The following is a 14,673-nucleotide window of genomic DNA, read 5'->3' as shown; positions in this document are numbered from 1 at the left end:
ATTGAACAAACAACCAACACTTTAAAGTGTATTTTATATATAATTGTGTATATATACATATACATATATGTGTGTGTGTAGAATGCATAAGGACAATTGCATACATTTTATGTATATGTCTGAGGAAGGGTGTGGATTAATCTGTCTAGTTGGTGATACCGTTTTTCTTTTTTTTTTTATACAAGCCTCTTGAATGTTTTTACAAATGACTGAAACAGGATATTGTAAGATATTAACATCTGGGGAAAATATATAATTCTTTAAAAGGAGTAAATAATACAAATAAAATGTATATTGATGTAACGTTTCTTTGTGTTTGTGCTTAATGTCCGTATAGTTTGAGTTTAACATAGGTTATTGCAATGCCGAACAGCTTTCATAAAAGTCTCAGTCACTGATGGTGTCATCTTTCTTTGTGGGTAGAAACTGTCTATATGTAGCTTTTGTGTGCATCTTCCGTTTGTAAGACCATTAAAGGAAAAAGTTCCGTACTTGAACGTCCAATATGAATCGGTTTTGAACGCGTCGTGGATAATAATAATAGTCAGCAGCGGACTTGAGAGGAGAGTTTGACCTGGTGATGAGAGGGGAGCATCTACCGCGGCAGCGCGCGTCACGTGACCATCTTGTCTACTGCTGGCTGAGTGAAGCGTGTTAGCAGGTAATAAAAACACATTTACTAAGCTTATTCAACTTTACTCTTGAGTATTTCGCACCATGTAAACACCGTACTTAACTGCTTGTTCGCTGAAACAACTGCTCGCCGGCTCCTTTGTTCCCCTTACACCGGGTTTTAAAAGATGTCTTTCGCAATTTTTCTGTTGTCTTGATTCCCGGCGAGCAATGTCGGAATGGGATTGTGCGCTGCGAGGCCTTTTTTTTTTCTCTTTACATTTGATACACCTTTGTTGTTAGCTTGCAATAGCAGTTAATTTAGCTGTGTAATATATGTGTAATATAGCTGCTACGATTGTTGAATAACCGCGAAGCTCAAAGTGCGTGAAATACTTTAGTAAGACAGTTTGATGGCCGTTGGCTATCAACTTGGACCAGATTTAGATAGCATCGTTAGCTAGCTTCTGTTCCACTGCATCGCTTGTTCTGTATCGACGCTAATGTCAGCAGTAGCATAAAATAGCTAACTTCATGCTAGCGAGGACAAAGAGGACCTTAGTATCAACAACACAAAGTCGGTCAGTTTGGATAGATAGCTTACAAAAATCCAATGTGTTTAAAATGTGAAGTATTTGGTGCTAATAGCCAGATGGTAATCTCATGTTTGGACTACAGAAATAAGTAACAAAACAACAACGGGCTAACGATAGCATTGATTTAAAACAGCGCTCCCTTTCCTCTACTGAATAATAATAATACATAATAATGGAACAATAAATAGCTTCTAACCAGTTTGTTAGCTCAAACCACATGAATGCCACTACACTTCAGTGCGTATCCACACGTTATTTAACGGATGTCTGACTTATTGTTTTTGGTCGCCCAAATAAATGTGATAACTGAGATTTGCATAGCCGCTGGACGATTGTTTTGTTATTGTTTTTGTGGGACTGCCGAGACTCATCATTACAATCCCATGATTTATGTAAAATATTTGTGCAGCTGTAGAATCCAAGGGATGAACACAGTTTTGAATCATTATTTATAAATATGTTTTTCTGAAATGATCTTTAAAGCCTGTCCGTGTTGTAGCTTTGTTCAGTTCAGCCAATGGCAGCTTTGTATTTGCCAACGTCACTCAGGCACCTAAAGCTGGATCGCTATTGTTCTCTGACATATCTCAAATGAGTCATTGAGGAAATCTATACTTCTTTTAGTCTTGAGCACAATATTGTAAGATTAGAGTTCAAATCGTCTTACACACCGTTTTGAAAAGAAAACATTAACATGTGTTTTCCCTGGGACACAGCTCAGTGTGTATTGTAATGATATTTTGCAAGTTTAGAATATGTAATTTATCATTCCCATACAAGTTTATCACAGCCCACCTGCAGCAATATATTAGTTTGAATGAGATTCAGATGTCAAACGGATCATTTCAGTATTTCAGTGCATTGGTTTTTGAGGTGTGAATAGAAACTGTCAGAGCTTAGGGTGTATAGTGTGTGTTCTGTTTCACACACACTCTGGGGTCTGTGCCTATCTATAAGAGGACTCAGGGTTGCTCTTCCTCTTTGACCCAGATCTTCAGCAAAGCTCTTTCATCACTGGGCCAACTGTGTGTCTTATAGCCTTCACAAGGCCAGTATGCATTATTTGTCAAGAAGGCTTTGCCGTGCATTTACTTTGTTCTATGCACTCATCCAGGTGAGAGTATATAGGAGCTCTGTTGTAAGCAGTACTTTTTGGTTGATTATTATTTTCCTTTTGCAGGTTTTTCTATTTTGTACATACAGAGTTTTGTATATACTGTATATGATGAGCTCGCTGGGCAGCGACAAGGCCCGGGGCCCTCGGGAAAAAGTGCTGCCAGCTGCCACTCACACATCACAACCACAGAAACAAATACAGGTGAGCCACTGCAACCACATGGTGAATGTGAAAACACCCCCGCTTGAGCAGCAGACACCTCTGGACAAAAATACAAATGTGCACATGACCACCCTTTCCAACCACAATGCACACATTATGCGGTGATCGCTGCAGCTACACAGCACCCACACTTTTAAGCCACTTTTTTTTCATAGTCACTCACTGATTTCACACAATAAAAACCGAGCTGGCGGTTCCTTTCACCATTTATACCACATGTATACTTTGTGTTTGTCTAATTGGATGTGCGTTACAGGCTACTGCTGAACAGATTCGGCTTGCCCAGGTGATCTATGACAAGAATGATGCTGACTTTGAGGACAAAGTTAACCAGGTGAGGAACAGGGCTCATCACTGTCTGGTTCCTCTTTGACTTTGGTGTCTTTGTTGTGAATGTTGCTATTGGTCGTAAGCCTCATTCAGCTGCAGACATCTAATATTTGTGTTTGTTGCTTTTCCCAGCTGATGGAAGTGACGGGGAAGAACCAAGATGAGTGCATGGTAGCACTCCATGACTGCAATGAGGATGTTAGCCGAGCCATCAATTTCCTCCTGGAGAGCACCTCGGATATGGTAAGTGAATACTTTTTTTTTTTTTTTTTGCCTCATCTAAAGATTATAGCCTCAAGTTATGATGATTATCAGTAATATGAATTTGCTCTTTCAGATAATATTACTAGATGTGTTTTACTTTGAAAGCAGAACATAAATTAGGACCAGGAAGTTTATTACATTTCTAATTGATAGGATTTCGTTTTTTCAAACTAGACAATAAGATGAGAAAACACCATTTATAACAGTAAAGTTAGATGTTCTGTTAGATAACCTGTTTCCTTTGTAAAGCCGGGCCACCGTTCATATCCCTCCTCTCCCTTACTACACAGCCCCACTCCTGCTTTCACTCGAGAGCTGCGAGCCAACTTGATGAGCAGCAGCCTCGGTCAGGCTTCTTCTCAATGTTACCAAATTAATAACTGCAACCAGATGCTTTCAAAAATGCATGTGGCAACAAATCCAGCAACTTCTTGGATAAACTGTAGCCAGTGTAACTATTATAAGGGCATTCAATTGAAAATCAGTTGTGTTGGGCCCTTTAACCAATTCTGACACTTGATATTAAGAGTTAAGAGTGCCTGTGTATCTTTTTGTCTTTAGTAAGATAAGACTGATAGTTTATCCATTAAATTTCCTTCTAGAAGATTCCAATAGCATACGCAGCTTTATTATACTTGGGGAAAGATGGTATGAGTTGTCTACAGCTGTATTATTAACCACTAATGTACTGTGTTAACCACTCGTGAAATCCACATGTTGAATGCAGTTAAGCTTTTAAAGTCATGCTTTTATCCAGTCGTTGAGTGGCCTGTGAAAACAGCGACCTTAATCCAAATATACATTTCTGTTCTGACAGCGAGGCACAACGTAGATGAGTGAAACATTCTGTGTAGGCAGCCTGGAAGGATCAGATATATTTCCAACATAAGATCAAAAGAGCACTGAGAAAATATTTCACGATTTCCCTTTTTTGTATTGTTTTATGTGCATTCTTCATGAGTTTGAAAGATGCAGTTCAGGTGCTGATCATTGGGAATAAATCATTGAAAGACTTTCAAGAAAATGCTGCACACTCTGGCCCTGTATTCATCCAAATGTATTAATCGCTGTTTCAACCATCGGGGCTTCCTCAAGATCAGTATTAGTAAGGCAGTAATAGTAAGACATAGTAATATATATATTTGGTATATATTATAAGGTGTGTTGAACATGTTCAGGAGATCAACAAGTGGAGGCACTTGGTGGTTCTGTGCTTCGCTCGACTGACTGCTTTAACATCCAGGACTCGATGGCTTGCATGAAAGCATACCATTGTACGCCTTTTTCTTTTTTCTTTCACTCTTTCGCTCAGAGCAGAGTCACACAGGCAAACGTCAGGCAAACACTTGGCCGTTGTTGTGCTTTTGTGTCGTAAGACAGAGCGACTGTCCCAGAAAGCATTTCTGGGGGAAACCAATCAGCACAGACGGTTGGGAGTGGCCACACAACTACCTGAGTTTGATGTTGACGTCTTTCCTCTTTTACATTCAAGTCTCCGTTGTGATGCGAGACACTGCACCCCGCTTATTGCATTTGAATGAATGGTTTCTGATTGAGTTTACTTATGCTGTGAGATCGGTGCAGCACAGGAGAAGATTCACATTATAAATTATAAATGACCTAATTGATGTAATTTTGTATGCTAATATGGTGTTTTGGAGACAACTTTATGCCCTGATCTTAGTCTGAGATCCCATTTCATTCTAAATATCATCCTGTGGTGAGCTTTATTTTGACTGCTGCATTGTGCACAACTGACACCTTCTGTAGCTGTTTGCAAGACCGAAAGCAGTTAGAATTGTTGCATTGCTAGTGCTAATTCTGCTGTCTTTTTTTCAAATGAGAGTTTTCACACAAGATTAGCACATAATGCACCAGCCCTGCTGTTGTATATGGCTGCTGTAACATCTGTTCCTTTGATTTCTCTTGTGTGTATAGACCTCATGGGAAACAGTGGGGAAGAAGAAGCCCCTGGTGAAGGAGGGTCCATCAGAAAGTAAGGAGAATAAGGAGAACAGGGAGAAGAAAGGCGAGAGGGAGGCTAGCAAAGGTCGCACTTCTGCCAGCCGCAAAAGCAAGGGGGCCAGTCGAAGCCGACAGGGTGAGAAGTCTACGCTTGTTATTGATTTAAATCTAGTAAATAGCCCAGTGTTTGTGCCATCCAGCTTGCTTCGAACATATTTGATCACACAGTCAGTATTGTAGGTTCTAATTTAATTTGTGTGTTTGTGCGCAAACAGCTCGTCCTGAGGAGAACGGAGTAGAGGTGTCACCGGTGGAAAAAGGTTCGGATCGAGGTCGCAGGGTCAAAGGTAGCAGAGGTCAGCAGATGCATGGTGCAACTCTCTGTTTGCCAAGTACTTGAGAGCATGTTGTTGACTTTTAAATGGATATTTTGCAGGATCTGGAGTTCGAGGTCGTGGTAAAGCCCCAACAGGGAGCAGGTTCTCAGCCCAGGGCATGGGGTATAGTGGCAACACACACCTATATTCACAGCCAGGACTTAAGGCATCAGTCTAATTTTTAGTTTTTTCTATTGTTTATGCCAGAAAAAGACAAATAAATATTTAGTTTTTTAATTACTTTTTTATTAATGAATGTAGGTGGTATTTTTTTCTTGTAATTATCTAAAGAGTATATATCCATATCCTCTCTGTAGATTGTATATATAATCCTGAAAAAATGTCTGTCTTTAATTGCATTTTTCATTCCGGTAATATGTATCCCAAAAAAAGCTGCTGCACAAAGCCCAGAAATCCAAACTTCAAACAGCTTTGTTTCATATGAGCATATAAGGTACTTTATGAGGAACCTATGGCAAGGCATCGTATGACTGTGTTACTAGGCAGATTCCAAACACTGCTGGATGGCACTCATGGCCATTCCTCATCTAATGGTACCAACGCCAAACAAATCGTTAAACTGTTAATATTTCTTATTTGGAAATGTATGAACCACATTTGACATTTATCACTGTCAGTCTCTCTTAATCAGCCTGCGTTTCTGTCCCTGAATTCGCACCAGGACTTTCAACCCTGCAGACTACACCTCAGAGGCTGGAACTGGGACCACACAAACAGAGGTTTGGGACACAACGACCAACAACACCACAGATGGGACAGGTGAGATCTGCAGGGCACACGTTTCTTATGACTTATATACGACCGCACTGTGAACTGGCTTGTGATATATAATGCAAATAAACATGTTTTCCATGTCCTCTAGTTGCCTGGAGGAGTACTTTGGAGGACTGGGCAGCTGAGGACTGGAATGAGGATGTCAGTGTGAGTTGACACAACACAACACACACATATACTATGCCTATATACATATATATATATATATATATATATATATATATATATATACTTTTTGTGTAATGAATATGTCTCTCTGTGTGTTTGTACAGCTTTCAGAGACCAAAGTGTTCACCCCCTCATGTGCACCTGCTGCTGAGAACCATATCACACCTGGGCAAAGGTGAGCAAAGTGTCTCAGTCAGGCAAAAAGTATCTTTACATGTGAATCTGTACATATTAACCACTATCTGTTGCAGAGATGATTCATAACAGACAGTGACACAGTGTTCTGGAAGCATTTGCTAATAGTTTTTTCCCAACTATTTCGTTGTTAGTCTGGACCTCGCCTCTCTGCTGCAAAAACCTGCGGTTGGAGGAAGAGAGCCACCTTCCTCTTCTTCCACTCAGAGTCTGGTCTTCACCAACTCCCACCATCACCAGCAGCCGCCTCCCAGCCGCAACACCACCAGCAGCACAAGCTACGCACATGCTGCTCTGGTAAAAAACTCATTTTGTTCTTTCATCTGTCACTCATGATACAGACAAACAGAAAGATTGATGACTTTACTATCTCCGTCATCAGTCATCAGTTCTGGGAGCTGGTTTTGGGGACTTGGGCCAGGCCAAGAGGACTCAGCCCAGTGCTGGAGCTCAGATACTGGAACAGCTGAAGGGTCCAGGCTTGGGTCAACTGCCTTCATCCCAGACAGCCCCTCCTGTCAGCACCCAAGGAAGCAACCCCTCTATTGGTCGACTGCCAGGTCTGGGGGGATCTATACCTCCGCCTTCCTCTTCTAGTTGGGACATGAAAGTTTCAGAATCCAACACTACTTCGCTGTCTTCACAATTCAGCCGTAAGTGGATCAGACTTTGTCTTGGACAAAAGCATGGCTGTTGTTGTATTAACTTACCTACAGTATTGTAATTTCTTGATCTGGGCCTGCATTTTGTCATGTGTGCAGGTGAGTTTGGCCTGCAGCCGGAGCCTTCTCTTGTGTTGAGCCAGCTGGTTCAGCGGCACCCAGGCCCTTCCTTGCCCCTGGCTCGCCAGCCCAGTCCTCCATCGCAACAACAAGCACCCCCTGCATCAGCCTCGCCTGCTTCCCAACACACCAGCACATCAGCACAGGCTGGCCCGGTGATGGCCGCTGGTGGTGTTAAACTTCCTGTCCCTAGTGCAGGGCTGGACCCTCTGGGAAGCAGTACGCCACAGCAACAACGGGCGCAGCTCAAAGGTCCAAAACGAAGGATACCTCCTACATCAAAGGTAGGGAGTGGATGCGAGGATACAATAAGGCTGCAGCTACACTCAGATAGACATTTGGCTGCAAAGATGTTTGCTAGAGGGTTTGATATCAAAGAATAAAAATAACCTCTTCTCTGTCAGATCCCCTCCACGGCAGTGGAGATGCCAGGCTCAGCTGATGTCCCTGGGTTAAACCTCCAGTTTGGAGCACTAGACTTTGGCTCTGAGTCAGCATTGCCAGAGTTTGGAGTTGTGGACAATTGTGTGAGTGCAGCGTCCAGGGAGTCCACACCGGCACCTGCCCCAGCGCCACCCGCATCAGGGCCAGGGACAAAGAGCCAAACGAGCCTGTACTCAAAACCGCTCAGGTACTGTCACTGCTGATAACGATTCGATCTTCATATGGCAATGTAAGGAATGTCATTCAGCGAGTCAAAACACACATTCTGCATTTCATCAAATCAGTGCAAAATGAGAAGTAGTAAAAATGAAAGATTAAATTTATCAATGCATATTAGGAAGGTAAAATAATTTTTTTATTTATATAAAATAAATAAAGTATCAGTATCGTACTCAACAAATATTTTCACTTTTACACCAGCAGTTACTTCCTAATACAGCAGTTTCCTCTTTTCCTTTTTCCTGCGGTCTAATTTATTTGAATTTTTACTGACTTTGGTCATCTGTTCTCTTCCTCATGGTGCCTTGCAGTGAGCCAATGGGCAGCCCTCTGTCGGTTGCCCTGCCTTCACCCCTCTCCGCATCAGAGCCAGTATATCACTCCTCCTCAGTGGCGCTGTCCAGTCTCCCTCCATCATTAGGGACAGCCAGCTCCACCAATCTTGCATCATCCTCTTCAACAACCTCAACCACCTCCTCCTCTCCCTTCTCTTCAGTGGGGCCAAGTTACGATGGGTCGATGCCCTCTCACACACGACTGGCCTTTTCCCAGAGCAAAGAGGCCACTGGGACAGTGATGGTGGGTAGAAAAGCTTGTGGCAGAGATTTTCCACCCAGCTTCAGAAGAGTAAAAGTGAATGAGTGACTGTGCGTGTTGAGAGTTTCAGCATCATTGTATGTTTCTTTCCACTCAGCCGTCACTATCATGGATGCATTCAGATACTTTCAATATTGTTATCAACATGACAAGAAAACTCACATTGAATTTTCAAGGTGTTGCAAATTAGAAATGGAGAACTATGATGGGAATTTCCCCAGAGCCCTGTGATCCTTGCAGTCAGACACGAGCTGTATTGCAGCGCTTCCTTTTGAAGCGAGTGGAGGCGCTCGATATGAGTCATATGTCGGTTCAGGGCAGCTTACTGTGTTCTCGGATGTGTTAATCTATAATGAAACGTGATAAATTGTGTTTGGGTTACACTTTTACCTTTTTACTGTTAGATAAGGTGAGTCTCGCACTGAAGTCATTTAAAGAAGTTTTTCTTTCCTTTGCCATATGTTAACGTTTCTCACAGGTTAACCGTGAATTCAAATTTCGGTGCTTTGTGTTTTTTTTTCACCAGAATGGTCTGAATGGTGTACGGAGTTCTGCTGCTCTCGACAGTATGTACTTATGACTACTTTATCTTTCTTTGCATAATTTACCCATTAAGACTTAAGACTGCATCATGTCTTAATGGGTTGATGGTGAACATATAGGCCACCTTTTGCAGGCTACGATACTTTTATTTTAGTTAAATGCTGTTTTACCCATCCTCTCAGCTTCGTCTGCTTCCTCCACACCGAAGCCAGAGTCGTCCTCTATAAATATCAATGCCAATGGACCTTCAGCACCTTCTTCTCACTTACCCTCCACCCTCAGTGCACACAACTCGACCGCGCTCTCCAACCTGACACAGGACCTTCCCTCAGCAAGTCAACTCAACTCTCTCAACAGGTGATACAGCAGACTTACCTCACATGTTTTGACCACAGTCCTGGTTTTTACCAGTTTCACCAATCTTGGTTTAACCCTCAGTTAAACGCAGACTGTTTGTTGGCCATTACTAAATGGAAACTTTTTTGTTTATTCTTTTTGATGGGCACTGTTAAATGAGTTTGTGTCTGAAGCAACTTTGGGAAAGAAGTAGGGTTCTACTAACAGAACTGCAGAAAAGCTGTGATGTCTTCTTCTACGCTTGCTGTTGCTCACACTTTCCTCTTTGCCCAACAGCCATGTCAGCAGTCATTCCTCAGTTTCAGCTCTGGGATCCAGCTCTCTCACTGTGAGTACCTGTTTGGAGGGTACATTTATTGGAGGGTTGCTGTTTCTGTGACATTCCCTGTGTTCTCTGATATCTGGGGGAAAAAAAAGACATTATGGATAGACACATTTCAAATTAAGTTGCATCTTTTATTTGTCACTCTTCAGCACACCAGTGTTGACAGCAGCAATGTGAGCTCTCTGGCTCCTTCGTCTGGCTCTTACACCTCATCGCAGCCCGCAGTGTCATCACTCCATTCAGCCCACAACAGCAGCAACAGTAGCAGCAGCATCAGCCACCTGGCCAACATGCCTGGCATGGGCAGCAACATGAGCAGCACAGTAGGTGGTATCATTGGTACAAGTGGACTTCACTCGGGTGTCGCCATTGCCACCAGCACAGTGCTGGGACTTGGCTCCAATGGAGCTACTGCCACGTCCAACCTCACTGCACCAAGGAACACAGCCCTGCTCACCTCCACCGGTACATACACACACCTGAAAAAGTGGAACTCTTTATTTGTAATGGTCTGTTTTTCTTTCTTTTTTCTTTTCATAGTACTGGATTTTTGTAATGGTACCATATCAAAGAGTTCAGATTAGCTAAATAGGCTGTAATGTAAAATGGACGACTGTTATGTCATTGTGTTGGCAGGTAAAGCTCCTCCAAACCTGTCCCAGGGAGTGCCTCCTCTACTGCCCAACCAGTATATTATGGGCCCCGGGGGGCTGTTGCCTGCTTACCCAGTAAGTGGATCATCATGACCTACAGCATTACACTCCTCCATAATTTTACTATGGAGGAGTAAAAGTGTCCATTAATATGGCTAAATAATAGAGTACCTAAACATAGCGGAGGTATAGACTTGATCCGGTTGGCATTGTAAAATCATTCAAAGGCGAGGAACACAAAACCAACTGTAATCGTAGCAGCTGTCCGTAGTTTTGTACTTCAATCCAATCCAGCTTTATTTATAAAGCACTTTAAAATAACCACAGTGGACCAAAGTGCTGTACAGAAGAGTAGGTCAAAAACATGGTGACATAAGTAAGATAAATAAGCAATAAAAGCTGAGCAGTTGCCTTCATTTTCTTTTAGTTTTCAGAGATTGCACACCGCCACTGACCAAAGGAAGTCACACTCACCACCGTTTTGTTAGACCACTTTCAGCTTTGATTACAGCACACATTAACTGTGACATCATTTTGATAAGCTCTTGCGATTCCACAACGTGTGTTTCTGTCGAGCTGCTTAAATTTTTCGTCCAGATCCTGTATTGATGACGGGAGAATTGGACGGCCACAAAAAGTCTTCACGAGCACACTCCCAAGATTCTTAATGCGGAAAATAACAACATTGTTGAACCTAGACCTGACCAAATGAAGCAATCCCAGCTCATTATGTTGCTCCCGCAGCCTTACACAGGAGGCACCAAGCACGATGGATGCAGCACTTAATTCGCTGCTTTCCTTACCTTGATGCACCTATCATGGACTCAGTAGACCAATTGACCCTTTTTAGTTGCCCCAGTCTTTATGCTAGCTAGAAAACTGAAGCCTTTTTTCCCAATTTGCCTCATTAATAAACGGTTGTATTTTTTCGGCGACCTCTAATCACGATCATTCAGTATTTACTGCCATCCAAATTTCTCCCTTGAAGGTGGTGGTTCACTGCTATCCCTCCAGGTTTTAATGTGTTGTACAATTCGAACCCCATTCTAGTATTTCTACCCATTTCCGTAATTGTTTTGTTTGCTTAACTAGACTATTTTTAGACATAGTAATATATTTTCCACAACCACAGATAGGTTTTCTGACATGGTTGCTAAAGGAATAAGAGGTGACTTTTGTTAGTCAGGTAATGTAGAACCATTTGCATTTAGCTTTGTTTTGTCATTTGTGTAACTGAGTCTTCTCTTTATGTCTCACAGCAGATCTACGGCTATGAGGACCTCCATATGCTCCAGTCCAGACTGCCAATGGTGAGCCACATTATCATGTTCTTGAGACATCTCTTAACCTATCACTATTGTCATCCTCACACAGGTATATTGGGTTGTTGGATAATCGTTAGTCCTCTGATCTTCTTCTGTTCCTTTAGCCCTCTTTGCAGGATTACTATGGAATCACATTCCCTGGCCCCGCAGCAACTCTCTCTGGCAGAGATGGGAGCCTTGCCAATAACCCCTACTCAGGTAAAGCATCTCAAGCCTTTGGCTGCCTTTTCCAAAATCCATTAAACTAATTTGTCCTCACATGACATCTCCTTCCGTTGTTAAGGTGAAGTCACAAAGTTTGGTAGGAATGACTCCACCTCGCCGGCACCCCCCACTAGCCTGGCTGCCCCTCAGCCTCCCCAGGCCCAAAGCCAAGGACAGACCCAGACGCAGCCTCAGCCTCCTCAGGCCCAGCCTCAGCCCCAGGGCCAGCCGCAGCATCACAGCAGTCAGCAGGCCTTTCTGCCACCAGGCTACAGTTACACAGGCCTGCCTTACTATCCCGGAGTGCCCGGCGCAGTACCCAGTGCTGCTGCCTTCCAGTATGGCCCCACTATGTTTGTTCCGCCTGGAGGCCCCGGACCAGCTTCAGCCAAGCAACACGGTATGGGCCTCGGCCTGGGAAACCCCTCAGCTAGCCCTTTCCAGCAGCAGGCACAACAGCAGCCCAGCGGTTATGGCCAGCACACCTTCGGCTCAGGTTCGAAAAAGTGCACTTACTTAAAATTAAGTGCTCAAAGTTTGATTAGTCTTGTGCAGAAAATTTCTTGGAGAGGGCGTAGTGAGTGCTCCATCTCTGAGGCTGATGTTTTCCTTTTCAGGGTATGAGGAGCTGACAGCAGGGCCAGCGGGAGTCGAATATAGTAAAGGGTACAACTCCTCATCACAGGCACAAGCCAAATCTGCTGCTGCCGGGCCTGGGAAAGGTACGAAAAAAAACCCACTGGATTGGGATTTTCTTTTATTTCAGTTTCAAGATGTAAACATTGCTGCTTCTCTGCCAGGTGTCTCAGTGACATCCAGTAACTCCGGTGTGCCAGACATCAGTGGAAGTGTTTACAATAAGACCCAGGTGAGTCCAGCTCAACCCCACAACCACTGTGTTGTTTTGCTTTACAGACTATTCTAACAAACCTTTATTTGCAGTCTTTTGATAAGCAGGGTTTCCATGCAGGGACCCCTCCTCCCTTCAGCCTGCCATCAGCACTGGGGGGTCCAGGGCCCCTGAACCCTGGAGCAGCTCCTGGAGGCTATGCACCTGCCCCATTCCTCCACATCCTGCCTCACCAGCAACCACACTCACAGCTGCTGCATCACCACCTAGCTCAGGATGGACAGGTAGTTCACTTCCAAATGTTCTCAACCCTTTCCCGCGTTTAAACTTACCGCCTAATCTGCCTTCTGAATATTAAAAATGTTGTTGTTGTTCAGGGTGGTCCCAGCCAGCGGGGCCAGGCCAGCAGCCTGCAGCAGAAGAGCCAAGTTAACAAGTCGAGCTATGGCAACTCCCCCTACTGGGCCAACTGAGATGGCTCTGTCTGCGATGTGTGTGTGTGTGCGTGTGTGTGTGTGTGGGTGGGTGAATGTGCATGGACACGCATTAGAACAGGGCACCACTCCAGCAGATCTGACTGACAAGATAATAGAGGGACAAACCATTTTACACCACAAGCTAAAACACACACACTACCACCCTCCCCTTTGCTCTGTATATCCCCTTTTCAAATTTATGGCTGTTGTATGTAAAATATATTTATGTATTTATACAGTATATATGTATTGGTAGGACATAAAAATGTGGTTTTCTGCATTGTTTTTATTTTGAAGGACATTTTATTTCAAAAAGATGAGAATGCTAAATCATGGAGATGAAGTTGGTGAATATACTTGAACACAAGCATCTTGTGATGTGGATTTGGGTTTTTTTTGTATGCATACATGAACTGAGAATGATGTACATAGACTATACACATCATTTTCACGGCAAAGGCCTTTTTTTATTTTAGGGAAGAAAAAAAAAAAAGACATGTTTTTGTAACTTTGGTCTCCCACATCTGTGAATCCTTATATTGAGGGTGACTTTATAGCTTGATTTATCTTTTACTCCCCATTTCCTTCCATTTGTCTCTCATTCCTGAATTCTTACTAGTTGGTTGGTTTGACCACCCAGGCCTTGGATTTGATGTCATTTTAACATTGGTTTAATCCTTGTTGTCCAAATTAAAAGTTATCAACAGTTTCTATGGATCCAGCATCAATATTTCCACACAACATTGTGTTTTGCCTACAGCTTTTATTCAGGACACGGGGACAAGACTCATGTTCAGGACCGCCGCTCCCTTCACAACTGTCAGTTCCTTCAGGTTCATAAAGTTTCTTTCATTTAGATTAATAAAATTTTTAAGCCAGTGCCACAATACATTGAAAATCTACCAACACAAGAGCTGTAAGGGGGTTGCAGTGTATGAAATTTGCAAAATGACAACTGATGTCTGTGTGTCCCCATTTTAATCCACATATCTTAAGAGCTTACACATGGACATCAAAAGCCCACCGAATGTTCGCTTTTCTTTTTTTTGGCCTATTTGGTGCATTTGCATTGTCATATGCTGGCATCTTTTTAAACCATCACCTGCTTTTGAGGTCAACTGAGGGTCATTTCCATTGGGACCAACTGAACCGGTATCGTGGTACGAGCTTCAGGAGGAACGTGGATGTGAGAAACCCTGGTTTATGGTCTCTTCCACAGGTTATTAGGACATCCAACCAGTATTGATCTGTTTAACA

The 14,673-nt window shown here is 43.1% G+C and overlaps 1 protein-coding gene across 7 annotated transcripts; it reads left to right on the top strand.

The window, feature by feature from the left end:
• The first annotated feature begins 564 nt into the window (after positions 1 to 564).
• Positions 565 to 14,125, top strand: ubap2a (ubiquitin associated protein 2a). 7 transcript variants are annotated; one of them, XM_072382631.1, is made up of 27 exons: positions 565 to 661; positions 2,389 to 2,526; positions 2,804 to 2,881; positions 3,010 to 3,120; positions 5,080 to 5,242; positions 5,382 to 5,453; positions 5,543 to 5,606; positions 6,166 to 6,263; positions 6,367 to 6,425; positions 6,551 to 6,621; positions 6,776 to 6,938; positions 7,024 to 7,294; positions 7,403 to 7,707; positions 7,828 to 8,054; positions 8,398 to 8,665; positions 9,210 to 9,249; positions 9,409 to 9,583; positions 9,860 to 9,911; positions 10,058 to 10,373; positions 10,545 to 10,638; positions 11,814 to 11,871; positions 11,991 to 12,084; positions 12,170 to 12,586; positions 12,708 to 12,812; positions 12,891 to 12,958; positions 13,033 to 13,224; positions 13,318 to 14,125. In XM_072382631.1, the coding sequence occupies exons 2-27, from the start codon at positions 2,431 to 2,433 to the stop codon at positions 13,411 to 13,413; spliced, it is 3,753 nt and encodes a 1,250-aa protein (XP_072238732.1). In that variant the 5' UTR covers positions 565 to 661; positions 2,389 to 2,430; the 3' UTR covers positions 13,414 to 14,125. The 7 variants fall into 7 exon arrangements, with proteins under 7 accessions (XP_072238732.1, XP_072238731.1, XP_072238730.1 ...); XM_072382630.1 differs by having other exon boundaries at positions 5,382 to 5,462; positions 10,545 to 10,636; positions 11,821 to 11,871; XM_072382629.1 differs by having other exon boundaries at positions 5,382 to 5,462.
• The last annotated feature ends 548 nt before the right edge of the window (positions 14,126 to 14,673 follow it).

The sequence above is a fragment of the Leuresthes tenuis genome, unplaced genomic scaffold, assembly GCF_036924035.1.
Source record: "Leuresthes tenuis unplaced genomic scaffold, fLeuTen1.0.hap1 SCAF_3, whole genome shotgun sequence".
Lineage (NCBI taxonomy): Eukaryota > Metazoa > Chordata > Actinopteri > Atheriniformes > Atherinopsidae > Leuresthes > Leuresthes tenuis.
The sequence above is the reverse complement of the archived record's forward strand: the minus strand, read 5'-3'. Positions and strand labels throughout refer to the sequence as shown.